This window comes from Symphalangus syndactylus, chromosome 7 (genome assembly GCF_028878055.3).
Source record: "Symphalangus syndactylus isolate Jambi chromosome 7, NHGRI_mSymSyn1-v2.1_pri, whole genome shotgun sequence".
Classification (NCBI taxonomy): Eukaryota; Metazoa; Chordata; class Mammalia; order Primates; family Hylobatidae; genus Symphalangus; species Symphalangus syndactylus.
The window spans coordinates 116,541,489-116,557,427 of record NC_072429.2 but is presented as its reverse complement, the minus strand read 5'-3'; the positions used below and the strand labels follow the sequence as shown (position 1 = coordinate 116,557,427).

Genomic DNA, 15,939 nt, shown 5'->3' with positions numbered 1-15,939 from the left:
ATATTTTAATTTGTAAATGTTTGTAATTTGTAAAAGCAGCACCTTCTACAATGATCTGCTCTCCCCGTGGTTTGTGTCCACACTTGGAATCTCTTCTCCATCCATTCACTCTTTCAGTCGGGAAGAGTGGGTGTCAGGATGCGGGTTCTCTCCTCAATGCCTCTGCATCTGCTGAGTCTTGTCTTTAATGCTTCATTACTATCTATACCTGGTGAATTCTTTCCACCCATCAGGGTCCTGCTTAAATGTCACTTCTGTGAGGCCTTCATCTGCTCTTCCAGACAGCTAGTTGCTCCATCCTGTGGTCTCCTGGCATTTTTTATATCAAGCAAAGACTGGTCATCTGCTTCTTGGTCTCCTCTACAGACCATGAACTCTTCAAAGACAGGGAGCATGTCTGATTTATCTTTGTACCCTCTTTGACAAGCAAGATGTCTGCTACACAGTAGGTGCCCAATAATTGTTGAACAAATAAATCTGCATTGATGGGAAATGAGATTCCTTCAGTGTTGAGGGGTGACATGATAGTAGCGCATTCTTTATGCAGGTGAGGACGGGAGAATTGTCCTGCAAACAAGACTCTGAAGTTACCTCTTTCCCTCATTCCCTCCCCACTGCCTACTTCTACTTCCTCCCAGGTTATGAGCAGCCGTTTTCTGCCCTACGACAACATCATCACAGATGCCGTGCTCAGCCTTGACGAGGACACCGTGCTTTCAACAACAGAGGTAAGAACCCATGCCTGAGGAGCGGCAGGTGGGCTGTTCAGGCTGTCACCTCATGTTGCACAATGCTAACGCTTCTCTTAGCTGTGCCTTGGCAGGAGTTGAAAACATTTTTCAAAACTTCCTACAGCGCTGGTTTTAATCAGCCCGATTCCTGTTAGCACCTTGCCGCCACCTGGCACTCTGAGGTGGGCATCTCCTCTTCGTTGTCTCTGCTAATTGGCTCCTCATTTGCATAACTGGGCCTCACCCCTCCTCCCAGGCCTGCCCTCCTTTTTTGTTTTCAAACAGCACAGTTGTGGGCAGGTGCGCAGAACTGAGGGGAAGGGGGAGGGTGCGTGTTCTGCATTAGGTTGAAACCATGCTGTCCAGAGGAGACAATCCCATTCGTCTCCACCTATCCTATTGCCTCAGTTAGGAGACTCTATCTGGGGCTCTAAAGGCAGCTTTTCTGTCTTGGTTTAAAGAGCTCATTTTCTTTCACCTATACAAGAGCAAACGGTTTCACTTTAAGGCTGTGATGGAGATTCCTATTTCAGATGTTCAGGTAGTTGTGCCAAAAATAAGATTGCCTAAAGAATGCGCGTGGAGGAGAGAGAGAGGAGGAAAGATAGATATGGTAGAAAACCAATTTTTACAACTCGAATGAGTATTGATCTCTGAAACCTTCCTTTAAACCATGCAGGGGACCAAAGACAGCTATATAAAAATGGAGTATATGAGAAATACATTATTAATGGCAACTGCTAAAAAGCGTGGAGATGTAACTACTTACGCCTTTCCCCTCCCTGTCTTTTTTCCTTTTTGTTCACAATCATTTTCCTTTTAATGTAAACATCAGTGTAACCTGCATTTTCCTGGACACCAATCTAGTTCTAATGGCCTGCTGCCCACAGAGCCAGGACTCAATGTTGGCCTAGGTGAACTCAGTGTCTCCTTGAAATTCCACAGATGCGGCCCGGCGCAGTGGCTCACGCCTGTAATCCCAGCACTTTGGGAGGCTGAGGCGGCAGATCACAAGGTCAGGAGTTCGAGACCAGCCTGGCCAATATGGTGAAACCCCCGTCTCTACTAAACATACAAAAATTAGCCAGGCATGATCTGGGCACCTGTAGTCCCAGCTACTCGGGAAGCTGAGGCAGGAGAATCGCTTGAACCTAAGAGGCGGAGGTTACAGTGAGCTGAGATCGCACCGTTGCACTCCAGCCTGGGTGACAGAGTGAGACTCCATCTCAAAAAAAAAAAAAAAAAAAAAAGAAATTCCACAGATGCTTTCAAGGTGCCATCAGATAGAGTTGCATAGATGTTATGTCAAAGGGCAACCTAAATAATCCCAGGACAAAATGTCCTGGACCTCACCTTGTTAAAATGCTTTCTATGCAGCCGAAGCTCTATAAATACTTGTTGAATGAGTGGTTGGGCAGGGTGGGGGGATGCATGCTTTGGAGATTAAGGGTGGACACACTGCCAATTGTGTCATGTGTAGGTTGGCAGGAGGAAGGGATGTTGATAAGCTTAACATTCAAAGGGAAAGACAGCTATGGAATACAGGGTACAGGTCACTCTGGCTTACATTTTTCTGCCACTTTCTGCAAGGGAAGCTGGAACACATTCATTCAACAAGTATTTATTGAGAGATTTCTTTGTCCTGGTCTCCATGCCAGGTACTTCAGTTACACAGTTCCAGGCTATATCGATCTGAGTCCTGGCAACAAACTGAATTCAAATCAGATGATTCAAATGAAGGAACTTTGGATTTCTTAGGGAGGTGTAGATGGGGTTAAAAGACCCCATAAGAGAGAATGAGAGGCACCTGGTGAGTAATGACAGCAGGAAGCAGCTCCTCCCTTTGGCCTAAAGGAGTGAGAGAAGGAACTCCTTCTTTCAAAGGCCCTGAGAGATGGCACTAGGAAGGAGAGGCTGCTCTACAAGTGCTATGATCATGGAAGGACATGGCTACTGCCAGAACTCTAATGCAAAGGAGAGAGGGAGCAGAGAAGAGATACACTGACCTCTCTCTGTGTCCTGCCTCGATTTTCCTGCTGGTGACTCCCACTGACCTAACCCAACCAGGTGATGCAGTCCACAGGGGTCCATTATCCGAGGGCACAGGGCAAGACAAGAGGAGTGGATAGTGGATTTTGGAGGGCAAACACAGGCAAAGCAGCACACCGCCATGGTGCAACAAATGGTCAAGACAACTACAACATGTACCTTAATCATCATTCTATGACCTGAAGTATTGATTCATCTTCTATCTTTCCCTGGGCACAAGGCAATTAGTCTCACTCTAGGATTTGTTTTTCCCTATCCTATGGTGAAATAACTTTCAACTGCTGTGATGCATCCTCATGCTGGTGAATTTCTTTTCAAAGAATAGCAATTCCAACCACTCAATGCATGCTGGGAGGAACATGTGTTGTATGTGAAGTAATTAGAAGTCAACGTGGGTTGAAAATGATATGTAAATCTAAGAGGCTGGCAGTCTGGTTTGCTTTTGCCTGCTGATCAGTGGAGTGGTTGTGTTGCCTAAAATGGTCCTGGGCAAGGATTTCTCTTTTCTCTTTTTTTAGGTGAATAGATGTTGGTTCACTTTTTTTTCCTCTCTAAGGATCTCAGATTGTTTAAATATCTCTCTGCAGCATTGAGGATAGATTTTTAAACAGCATCCTATAAAGGGTATTATAGTTGGTTTATAGTTATTTACATTTATCTGGATTGCTGCAAACGCTGCTCAAAAGAAAACAGATGTTGGTTTTTGAGAGAAAGGGCCTTAAACTGACCTTTGCCTTCTTTGATGTGTTAATGATCTGCGTGAAAGCAGAGCTATCACAAGAATCATAGTTTTATCTGAATTTACTTTTGAGTTCCTTTGAAGTGACTTGAAACAGCTTTAAGATAGTAAGAAATTCATGCGACGAGAACACCCCATTGGGTTCTGTAGTAGTTGCTAGTCCATGTGTTTCCTTTTCAAAGAATGATAGAAAACCCCAAAGAGTGCTGACAGCCAGACTGACCCTTTAACAGGCTGCATAATATACTATCCCATCAGTTGGTGCCATTAGTATTGACTACTGGTGAAAAGGTGTGGGTTATCACAACCTAATTTCAATTTTCTAGTAGATGTTCACCATCCCCTGCTATCTTTTAACTTTGAGATAACATGCTCCCTACCAAGCTTTCTTAATGTCGGTTCCACCACCCAGGTTTTTTACCCACTCTGGATGTTTTTTCCCCCCACTCTGGATTTTTTTTTTTTTTTTTTTTTTTGACAGAGTGTCGCTCTGCTGCCCAGGATAGAGGGCAGTGGCACCATCTCAGCTCACTGCAACCTCTGCCTCCTGGGTTCAAGCAATTCTTGTGCCTCAGCCTCCCCAGTAGCTGGAATTATAGGCGTGCAACACCACGCCCAGCCTATTTCTATATTTTTAGTAGAGACAGGGTTTCACTGTGTTGGCCAAGCTGGTCTCAAACTCCTGACCTCAAGTGATCTGCCCACCTCAGCCTCCCAACGTGCTGGGATTATAGGCGTGAGCCACCGTGCCTGGCCCCCTCTGGATGTTATAGTTTTGGGGAACAAGCCATATTTTAAGTCTTCCTTATCTTAAGATAGGGCAGTGTATTAGGATTTTTCAGGCAAACAGAATCAATAGAAAATATATATATATATATATTTATACACACACACACACACATATATATATATACACATGCACACACATACATGCATACACAGAGAGAGAGATTTATTATGAGTAATTGGCTCACATAATCCTGGGGGCTGGGAAATCCCACGATCTGCCATCTGCAGGCTAGAGACCCAGGAAAGCTACTGGGATAATTCTAGACAGAGTCCTACAGCCTGAGAACTAGGGAGGCAGTGATGTAAATCCCAGTCCAAGGGCAGCAGAAGTTAAATGTCCCAGCTCAGCCGGCAGGCAAAAAGAAAAAGGGGATGAATTCCTCCTTCCTTCACCTTTGTTTTGTATTCAGGCCCTGAATTGACTGGATATTGCCCATCTGCATTGGCGAGGGCAGTCTGCTTTACTGAACCCATGGATTCCAATGTTAGTCTCATCCAGAAACACCCTCACAGACACACCCAGAAATCATCTTTAATCTGGGCACCTCATGGAATAGTCACATTGACACATAAAATTAACCATCACATGTCCTGTTTTTGAACCTCTGAGAGGGCAGGGCCTGGACTTAGCAGCATCTCTCAGTCGCCCAGCTACCATCACAGTGCCAGGACTCAAAATATTTGCCAAACAGATGAAATTTCCATTTGTATTGCTTATCCAGAAGAGATACAGCAAAGATTACGAGGTGAATCATAGCCTGTATAAGAGACAAATTGCTTTTAACACTGGAGTAACAGAGCCAAAAGAGAAGTTATGATAAAGTACATAGCACATTTGAAACCAGACTGCCTGAGTCTGAATCTTGGCTCTGCCACTTATTAGCTCAGCAAATTACTTGAACTTATATCTTAGTTTCCCTTTCTGTAAACTGAAGAATGTAAAAGCCCCTGCCTTACAGGGGTATTGTGAGGATGGAATGAGTTAAAATGGATAAGCACCTATAGCTGCGCCTGTTGTATTATAAGCATTTCACAATTATGAGCATTATATGATTGTTTGCTGTCACTATTTTTGTTATTTTTATTTTCTGCTTATTATTTTGATTTACCATTCATCAAATGATCATAGAAATCAGAAATGAGTTTATGCATTTGAAAACAGAGCACTTGCTAACTATAAGTGCTGCTTTATAGCAGGTTCAGAAGTACCTGCTTTGGGCTACTGTAAGCACTGGAGAGACATTTAGCTGCATTTCCTTTAAAATAATTCTGTGGCTTCAGTTGTTCTTGTCCCCACTTATTCTTAGTGATTTTCACTGTTGATGCTTTCTTCTAGTATCTCTTAAACTGTGCATCTTCAAACCTAAGAAGCCTGAATTATGTTTTCGTTATGATACCTGCTCTGTATTCCTGTTAGAACTTGTGGTGTTTTAAAAAGTCATTTCTCTTACTCTTAAGAGGGTGCTTTTATTTTAGGCACTTTGGCTTTGATATACGCTGGGTATGATATATGTTGTATATTCATTCTTTGGATATACATGGGAAATTTCTCATTTATAAAACAGATGTGTTTGTGTCTCATGTGAATCAAGGCACGTGCACCTTTGAGGAAGGGGGAAAAGAAGCAACTGCTTTTTCGACTTATGTTTTAGCTCGAACAGACTGGATTTTTAAAGGGCATATCAGCAAATTTTTTTCTTCCTTTCATTTCCACACTAATCTGAAGTTTATTTAACAGAAAACATTAAAATGTGCATAATTATGGGGCAAAATGTCAAGCAGTCAGTTTAATTTGCCAATGAATACATAGAATTAATGTTTCGCCACAGTCCCCGGATTTTGCATTATGAATTAGTGGGGAGAAGGTAATGTTTTGTTGACATTTGTTAATACTGTTGATTGCTTGTTTGGCTTGTGTTCTGCCTGCAGGTAGATTTCGCCTTCACAGTGTGGCAGAGCTTCCCCGAGAGGATTGTGGGGTACCCCGCACGCAGCCACTTCTGGGATAACTCTAAGGAGCGGTGGGGATACACCTCAAAGTGGACGAACGACTACTCCATGGTGTTGACAGGAGCTGCTATTTACCACAAGTGAGGAATCTGGATATGTCTCTTACAGACTTTACATAGCTTTTTATATTGGCTGCCGCATAAATAGGAACTAAGGCCAAATCTTGTTAACAGCATTAAGGAAAATTAGTCTGTATCCCCGCTTAAGTTTTGCTAATGTGTCAAATGTGTGGTTTTGAAACCAGTGAAACCTCTTGGCATATTTCATTTCCAGAAATTATGGTAGAGTAACATTTTCAGTTGGTCTGAAGTGTGAAAATACACTGAGAGCATATTAGGTAACTGAATATTTAGAATAACAACAACAAAAGTAAATACCTAAGTCAGCACCCAAGGGCACTGTTCTAGGTGCTTGAGATTTATCACTGAGTAAAGTAGAAAAAATTCCTTGCCAATGCAGGTCTTATATTCTGACAAAGAAAGACAGTCTACATAATAATTCCATAGTTTATTAAGGAGATAATTGATGTAACAAAAAGACGAAGTATAGAAAAGGATCAAGAGTGCTGAAGGTGGAGATGGGGCAGATTGGGGGTGTCCAAGGTTATTCTGACTGAGCAGGTGAGATTTGAGCAGAGACTTGAAGGACAGGAAGTCAAGAGGATATGTGCACCAAGAGTGTTGTGGCAGGAGAACAGCGAGAATAAATGCCCTGAGGCAGAATACTTGAGAACCATCGAGGAGACCACTGTGCCTGGGTGGAATGGGTGACAGGAAGTCAGAAAAGTCAGGGGGCATGGATGCACGACCTTGATGTCCATCATGAGGACTTGACTTTTTCTCTAAGTGATATGGGAGGAGGGCAGGGTTTGAACAGGGTTCGAACAAGGTTCAACATGTACAGCATGTCACTGTACCGAATACTGTAGGCAGTTTTAACACGGTGATAAATCCTGCAGGACCTTGATGGCCGTCGTGAAGACTTGACTTTTTCTCTAAGTGACAGGGGAGGAGGACAGGGTTTGAACAGGGAGGAGAAATCCAGCTTTTCTTTTATGCATCCACTGTGGATTCTATGTTGAGAAGAGGCTATAAGAGACCCAGAGTTGAAGCAGGAAGCCCTATTAGGAGGTGATTGACATTATCTAGGCAAGAGATGGTGGGATCCTGGGACCAGCAAGTGAATGGTGGCAGTGGTAAGTAGTGATCAGATTATTTTGAAGATGCTTTAGCATGATGCCTGGACAGTCTGGATGTAGAGTTTGATGACTCCAAGTCTTTTGACCTGACACACTGGAAGATTAGAGGGCTGATCAACAGAGATGAGGAAAGCTACAGATGGAACAAGTATGAGGGAAAATATAGAAGTTCAGTCTTGGACATGCTAAGACATCCAAAAGGATATATGGAAAAAGCTCAGGGGTGGAGATACAAATTTGGCCGTTGTTTACATATATTTGGTCTTTAAAGCCAGGGGACTGGAGTAAGATTGCCAAACTAGTGAGGGTAGATAGCTAACATTCCCCACTCAACCAGTAACAAAATCCCCACTCTTCTGTCGTAGTAAAGGTGAACACACCAATCTTGCCTTAGTCTTTTTTAGTAAAGAATAGGGAATTTTGCTATCTCAGGGATAGCTTGGAAATGCTCAAGGCATAAACATTTAGGCTGACTGATTCTTGGTCTCAAGATTTCACTTCTTGAAAATTCATTGTTCCTATTGCTTCTGCCACCACCACTCTAAGAATCTGATTCACTCAAATGATTTTTCCTATAAATATATGCTATATGTATATAAATACATTTTAAAAACAGTAGGATGAGAAATAATTCAAATTAATTATGGGTTTTCTATTACGACTGACCACCCCATTAATTCAGATTTTGCTCTAACAGGATTGAAATATATATGGTTTATAGGGCACAAATATAGAACAGTCTATTGTTGGACTCAGAGTCAAGGGATAATATTGAATGCAGTTCTGATTAAGCCAATGATTAAAATTGTCAAGCAGCTTTATCATATATAGATCATGTGTAAGTAACTTATCTTGCCATCTAAGTATTTAGTTTTTCTTTCTAACTCACCAGTCTGATATTAGAGTTAGACTGGGCAAGCAATGTCTGTATGTCTGTATCTCTGTGCCTTGTTTCCTCATCTGTAAAATGGAAGTAATAATAGAACCTGGCTTGTAGGCTCCTTATGAAGACTAAATGAAGCATTTCTTGTAAAACACTTTAGAACAATATCTGGTGTATAACAAGTACTGTAGAAGTGATAGTTATCATCATCATCATCATCACTACCATCACCATTCATGACATGTTTAGGGATTCAAAGAATGGGTATGTGTTTTCTGTCTCAGAAGTCCACTTGTCATCATGTGATAATGGCCCCCTGTGAAACCCATCTTTGATTTTTACAGATATTATCACTACCTGTACTCCCATTACCTGCCAGCCAGCCTGAAGAACATGGTGGACCAATTGGCCAATTGTGAGGACATTCTCATGAACTTCCTGGTGTCTGCTGTGACAAAATTGCCTCCAATCAAAGTGACCCAGAAGAAGCAGTATAAGGAGACAATGATGGGACAGGTGAGTATAGAAGAACCCTCTTCCCTTGCTTCACTCACTGATGATTCAGCCCCAGGTAATGAGGACTCATGATCCTCTAGGTGTTCCACCCAGGAGCATATAATGAGGAGAAACCAGGAATGAACTACATCTGAAAGCTAGAAAAGAGTGTATGATTGGTGCAGGGATAATTAGGAAGACACAAGTTAAGAGTATCTTTATGCCAAGGATATAAAGCTCTCCTATAATCTTTAAGGTGACATGAGAAAGTTACGTCTTTAGAGTTTGTCTTAGTCCATTTGGGCTGCTGTGACAAAAATAGCATTGACTGGGTGGCTTAAATAACAGACATTTATTTTTCATAGTTCTAGAGGCTGGAGAGTCCCAGATCAAGGCACCAGCAGATTTGGTGCCTGACAAGAGACTGTTTCCTGATTCATAGACAGCCCTCTGCTCATTGTGTCTTCACATGGCAGAAAGAAGGGCAAGAGAGTTCTCTGGGGTCCCTTTTATAAGAGCACTGCTCCCATTTGTGAGGACTCCACCCTCATGACCTAATCATCCCACAAAGGCCTCACTTGCAAATATCATCACATTGAGAATCAAGCTTCAACATATAAATTTTAGGGGGCACAAACATTCAGCCCTCAGCAGAATTAAAGCCCTACAAATAACTTATGAAAGTTGATTGTAAGTACCTTATTTAATGTCTAGCAAACCATATTCTCTTTAACACAGTTTTCTCGTGCTTGCAGTTGAGTTGAATTGTGTCTTGGTGACATAACAGAAGTCACAATATTCAATTTTCAGTTCGAGAATCAGCATTTAAAATGCAGGCAAGTCAGTTACCTTCTGAAACTCAGTTGGCTCATCTTTAACATGGAAATGGTGAAATCTACCTTACAAGATTAAAATAATATGTTTGAAAGCTTTTATAAAAGTGAAGTAATATGTTGTGTTGAGTTATAAAATTTTAGTATTAAAGGTATTTTCAAGGAAATAGAATCCAACATTTTCTTTTTACAAGTAAGAAAACTAGGACCTAGTGAATTTAAGCATATTGCCACAAGTTGCCCAGTAAGTTAGCGACGGAATTGGGAATTGAATCCCAGGGTCTGTGGACTCCACTGCTTGTCCTTATACACCCCAGCATCTTGGTGTCAGGTCCACCTGGATATGCTGAATTTCATCTATCTTTATTCATCTTGAGCAGAGCCCCTACTATATGTAAGAAATCAAAAATCTTAGCCAGGCGCAGTGGCTCATACTGATAATCCCAGCATTTTGAGAGGCCGAGGCAGGCAGATCACTTGAGGCCAGGAGTTGGAGACCAGCCTTGCCAACATGTCAAAACCCCATTTCTACTAAACATACAAAAAATTAGCCAGTCATGGTGGTGCACGCTTGTAATCCCAGCTTACTCGGGTAGCTGAGGCACGAGAATTGCTTGAAACTGGAAGGCAGAGGTTGTAGTGAGTTGAGATCATGCCACTGCACTCCAGCCTGGGTGACAGAACAAGGCTCTATCTTAAAAAAAAAAAAAAAAAAAAAGAAAAAGAAATAAAGAAATAAAGAAATAAAAAACATTAAGAAAGAGCATTAAGATTCACTCACGTTAAATCATGGAGCATTCATCAGGATTGAGGTTAATCTGAATGAACATACTTTAACATGGTTATATTAGTTCAATTTTGAGGGGCTTTGCATGTGCCTTGTTCTAACAGGCATTGGAAAACATATACAAATCTAGCTTTTGCAAAGGAAATCTTAGCTAGGCCTCATGTTCAGCTGATAGTTTTTCATTCACTCAATTTAGTAAGCAAAAATTTAAAGTTTATAAAGAATGTAAAGTTTATAAAAGTTATTTAGTACTTACTGAGCATGTTACCAGGCACTGTTCTAGGTATTGGTTATGACGAAAGAGCTGTCCTTAGCAAAGAGTCTGGCAGAAAATTCTGTTTCCTTCTAATTACAGAAAGAACAGATAAGAGGATTTGTAAAAATGTTTACGGCTGAGAGAATATTCGAATTCAAGCAAGATGTATTGTCTATTATGTGCCCAAACATTTTTATTTATATTTTTATTTATCTCTTAAGAATGAGGAAACATTTGGAGAAATGCATCATTTGGTGATCTTGTCATTATCCAAACATTATCAAGTGTACTTACACAGCCCTATATGGTACAGCCTACTATACACCTAGGCTATATGGTATAGCCTATTGCTCCTAGGCTATTAACATACCTGAATACTGTAGGCAGTTGTAACACAGTGATAAATATTTGTGTATCTAAATATTTCTAAATACAGAAAAGGTAGAATAAAAATGTGGTATTACAGTATATGGGACAATAGTCATCTATGGGGTCCAACATTGGTTGAAATGTCATTATGTGGTGCATGACTGTATATTATCTCATTTAAGGACATGACATTTTAAAAATATTTTTTACTCAGAGTTCTTCAGAACACTCACTAAGTGGGGGAACTCTAGTCATACAAGCCTTCTTAGGGGGTGGATTTGTGCTATTTTCATAGATTAGCCTAATTCTACCAAACGGTATTTCTAGTAATTCATACATCTTTACAAAAAAATCTAAATTTAACCTTAGGTCTAACTAGGTGTATTCAGGTACTATATTTGCCCCCTTCTTTCCATCATACACATTAATTTATTGAATGTTTGTATGACCAGTAAAGTAAATGGATATCATCCTGTAGAATTAGGCTTTTATTACATAAGAAAAGCATCTTTTCTAATAGATGTTGATTGACTCAGAATAAATGTTAACATCTAGAAGCAAAACGATACCTGAATGATTCAACTGAACTTAAAAAAATTTTTTTTGAATAAGAATGAGTGTAAACTCTAGACAGTATTTCTAGTTGCATATGTGAGTATTTTTGCCTGTACAGCGCACTTTGGGAATGAGTGGGCCAATCAAAAATGGCCCACAGGCCGGGCACAGTAGCTCATGCCTATAATCCCAGCATTTTGGGAGGCCAAGGCAGGCAGATTGCTTGAGCTCAGGAGTTCAGGACCAGCCTGGGCAAAATGGCAAAACCCCATCTCTACTAAAAATACAAAAATTAGCTGTGCGTGCTGGTGTGCACCTGTAATCCCAGCTACTTGGGAGGCTGAGGCACAAGAATCACTTGAACCCGGGTGGTGGAGGTTGCAGTGAGCCAAGATCATGCCACCACATTGCAGCCTGGGTAACAGAGTGAGACTCTGCCGCTAAAAAAAAAGAAAAAAAAAAAGGCCCACAAACTCATATCCATTTAGGGTCAAAACAAGTTACATTTGGGACTGTCTACTCTGATATGAACTCAACCAGTCAGCTCCATTTGATATCTTTCTCTGACTTATCAAGTACGAGTTCCCCTCATATAAAGGCTGAAGAATGAAGCTTGAGTTCTGCCCTGCTCTAGCCTTGAACAAATAACTCTAACTTTCTTGAACTTGCTTCCTCAGCTAGAAAATGGGGATGTTATTATCCGGGTAGATACTTCACCAGATTGTTGTGAGATTCAAATGAACTCCATGAAAACACTTTACAGATAGTGTTTTGTTTGTTATTCTGCTGTTCAGAGATAACTTGACATTTGTGTTTATCTTCAGTGTTATTTTTGAGCATGTTGACACTGTGATTTTAAAGTGACTCTTACTGATTCTTACACTAAAATGTGTCTTCCCATGAAAGTATTTTTCTAAAAATGTGAGTACAAGAAACACACTGAACACACATGCATACATATACATCATTAAAGACTTGCCTATTGACATAAATGGGCTTGTGGGGGTTTCCCCCGTAATTGGGCAGCCCATCTTTTCCATATTTCATAAAAACAGGGATTGAAAGACAATGTGCTTTGTCATTCTATTTAAATTTCAGCATTCCAGTCATTTACGGCATTCTTTTTAAATCAATGCCAATCATTTGCATGATCTAAAAATATTTAACCAACTTTAGGGGCAACACAGAGAGCTAAAAACATGGTAGCCATCTTTTCTATTTGTCGAGAGTTAATCTTTATTCTGGGTGAGCAGTGATTCTTTGGAGGGCTGATTGCCCTTTAAAAAGTAACCTTTGGGGGTTTTAGTTGAGTAGGAAAGCCAACAATTCTTGGGTTAAGAGAAGAACAGAATTTTGAGATTTTAGTATAAAGTTAGTGATACAGCAACATGCCCTATATACCACTGAATCTCCCCTTCTCATCCTCATGGAGTCACGTCAATGGGGAGGCTACAGAAGAGAAAATGGAGTTTTAGATGCTGCATAGCACTAGCCTTGAGTGACATGTAAAAGGCACTATTTTGTTCTTCAACTATATATGTGAATTTTTAACAAAGGATTTAGTAGGACCCTTATAAAGGAAAAGAGATAGTAGAAGGAAGGAAGTGATGGATAGAGAGAAAGATAGACTTCTAAAAGTTGGTTGATATTTCTAAATCAACTACATAAACAGGAAGGATTTAGAAAACTCTTTGAAAGCACAAACACATCGTTAATCTTAGTGCTTGGTCCCAAGTGCAAAGAGAGGTTTTAGATTGAGTCACTGTAGTAGTTGAGCTTCAGTTGCTAAGTCATGGACTGACCAGAGAATTAGTCAATAAATTTTAGAGAATTAAAGTCAATATGAATCTTTGTTTTCGTGTTTTTAACACTGAGGAACGTAGCATACCTTGGGAAAAACCAGTATCAGCGATTGCATTTTCAGCAGGTGCATAGATGGTGAGATTTGGTGGCCGGGCCAGACCCCGAACTCTGCTGCTTGCTCATTTGCCTGACTCCATTTTCTGCAATGTTTCCATCTCACCTTGCACTTCTCTCATCATTATGCTTGTTTCTCTCCTTCTTCCTAGACTTCTCGGGCTTCCCGTTGGGCTGACCCTGACCACTTTGCCCAGCGACAGAGCTGCATGAATACGTTTGCCAGCTGGTTTGGCTACATGCCGCTGATCCACTCTCAGATGAGGCTCGACCCCGTCCTCTTTAAAGACCAGGTCTCTATTTTGAGGAAGAAATACCGAGACATTGAGCGACTTTGAGGAATCCGGCCGAGTGGGGGAGGGGAAGCGAGAAGGGACGGGGGTCAAGCTGCTCTCTCTTCCCGGTGCAGATCCACTCATCAGCAGAGCCAGATTGTGCCAACTATCCAAAAACTTAGATGAGCAGAATGACAAAAAAAAAAAAAAAAAGGCCAATGAGAACTCAACTCCTGGCTCCTGGGACTGCACCAGACTGCTCCAAACTCGCCTCACTGGCTTCTGTGTCCCAAGACTAGGTTGTGTACAGTTTAATTATGGAACATTAAATAATTATTTTTGAAATGATTGCTATGCAGGTTTAAACTTTTTTAATGATCAAAACTATTAAAAACCAGAGTTCTTTGTTTAATCAAAATTGTGTTGGTTGTGAATATTTCAAAGCTGCTATTCCTTTTCCCACAGACATCATTGTCATGGCCACGTAGGGTGTCCTGCAGTTTCAAAAGCTCAAACTTCATGGAAAACAAAATAAGTCACTCTACCCATTATCAAGAAATAACTGAGCATAAGTTGTAACTTCATTATTCAGCTTTGCCAGTGCAAATTGTTTTCCACTTCGAATCTTCAAATCCACTTGAACTTTTATCTCTAAAATGTCGCTGCATGAAAGAAAGTATTACGACTTCCAGGTAGGCAGTTCTAACTGAAAACTCTATGTTTGAGATAGATACATATGATAATCGTTTTTCTTTGGGGGGTGGGGGGAATTAGTACCAAGAAAACACTAGTATAATTAAGAAATGTTCATTTTGCACAAAGAACTATCCGGATAACCCACCAGCATGTTAGTGAGATGGAAATACAGACCCACAACAGTAACCCAATACTTGCAGGGGTGGGGGCACGGTTATAGATTCAACCATTGACCTAAGTCTGCGTAGCACTGGGAGGAGGCTTTGGTTTAGAAGCCAAGGAAGAAAGTATATTGGGGAGAACAAATTATTTACGAGGTGAACTCTTTAATGTTTGTGAAAATCTCAAGTTTCAGAGCTTCTCTATTGCGAAAGAAAAAGGGGTAATAAGGTAGAAATTCACACCAATGAACAAGAGGATTGCTGCAAAGTAACTGAGGAGGTGTCTCACCATTGGGACCCTAATGCCATTTTTGGCCAAACATTGTTTTGAGCAAGAATCTGGCAAACAAAATAATCAACAACAAATGTGAATACAGTTTAATTTACTTTTAATTTTTAAATCTGTGGAAAAGTTTAGTTATGCTTCTTGTTAAAAAGAACATTTCTGTCCGTGAAAATGCTATCTTGGGCTTATGATTATTGTTAAACTCCAAGTATAAACTGAAAAAAAAAAATCCCTAACTCTGTTATGAAAGATGGAGACTTCTGATATTAAATGCTTTCTTCTACTTGGAAGAGGCCAGAGAAAACAGGGAAGAGAAAGACATTATTGAGTTTGACCACTTATTATGCCAAATAAACAATAAGCACTTTAGAGTCCCTCCCTCAAACTCTCATACATTTCATATTTCTTTTCCATTTATTTTCAGTTTTGTTTTAGAAGAAAAGTTCATCAGAGAATTTTGTTCTGATAATTTCAAGTGGCCATCTTAGGTCAGTGGAAATCGTAAGTCCATTGGACTTTACTTCATCCTTTCTTTGTAGACGTCTGGGAGAGGAAGAGGAACTTGTAATGATAGCATGGGGATGGTGCTATAAACAGGAGTGAAAGTGTTTGTGGAAGTCCAGAGAGGTGACTCAACAGGCTACCTAGCTGCAGAACAAGGAGTAGAGCCCACATATCCAGATGGCGTTTTGAGAGGTGCGTAGACAGTGAAGTTCAATTAAAGAGAGGCTTTTCTCCTCAGCCTCGTGACTCAGAACAGCTCCCTAAATACCTCTCTCATCTAATTGGACCCATCCATAGTCCATTCTCAAACATGTGACATTTTCCCCTAAGTAGATGTGATTATCTCTTATGCATTTGTTGAAAAATAATTCTTAGGTCCATGGTACTTGCACTTGTGTCTTTCTAT

At 40.6% G+C, this 15,939-nt stretch overlaps 1 protein-coding gene across 1 annotated transcript in view; it reads left to right on the top strand.

The window, feature by feature from the left end:
• The window catches only part of EXT1 (exostosin glycosyltransferase 1), a 317,734-nt gene extending 303,430 nt beyond the window's left edge, over positions 1 to 14,304 (top strand). The window contains exons 8-11 of the mRNA XM_055287108.2: positions 639 to 728; positions 6,238 to 6,398; positions 8,744 to 8,915; positions 13,764 to 14,304. Coding sequence (XP_055143083.1) covers positions 639 to 728; positions 6,238 to 6,398; positions 8,744 to 8,915; positions 13,764 to 13,949 — 609 coding nt within the window. The 3' untranslated portion in view covers positions 13,950 to 14,304. The remainder of the gene's footprint in view (positions 1 to 638; positions 729 to 6,237; positions 6,399 to 8,743; positions 8,916 to 13,763) is intronic.
• Positions 14,305 to 15,939: the final 1,635 nt, after the last annotated feature.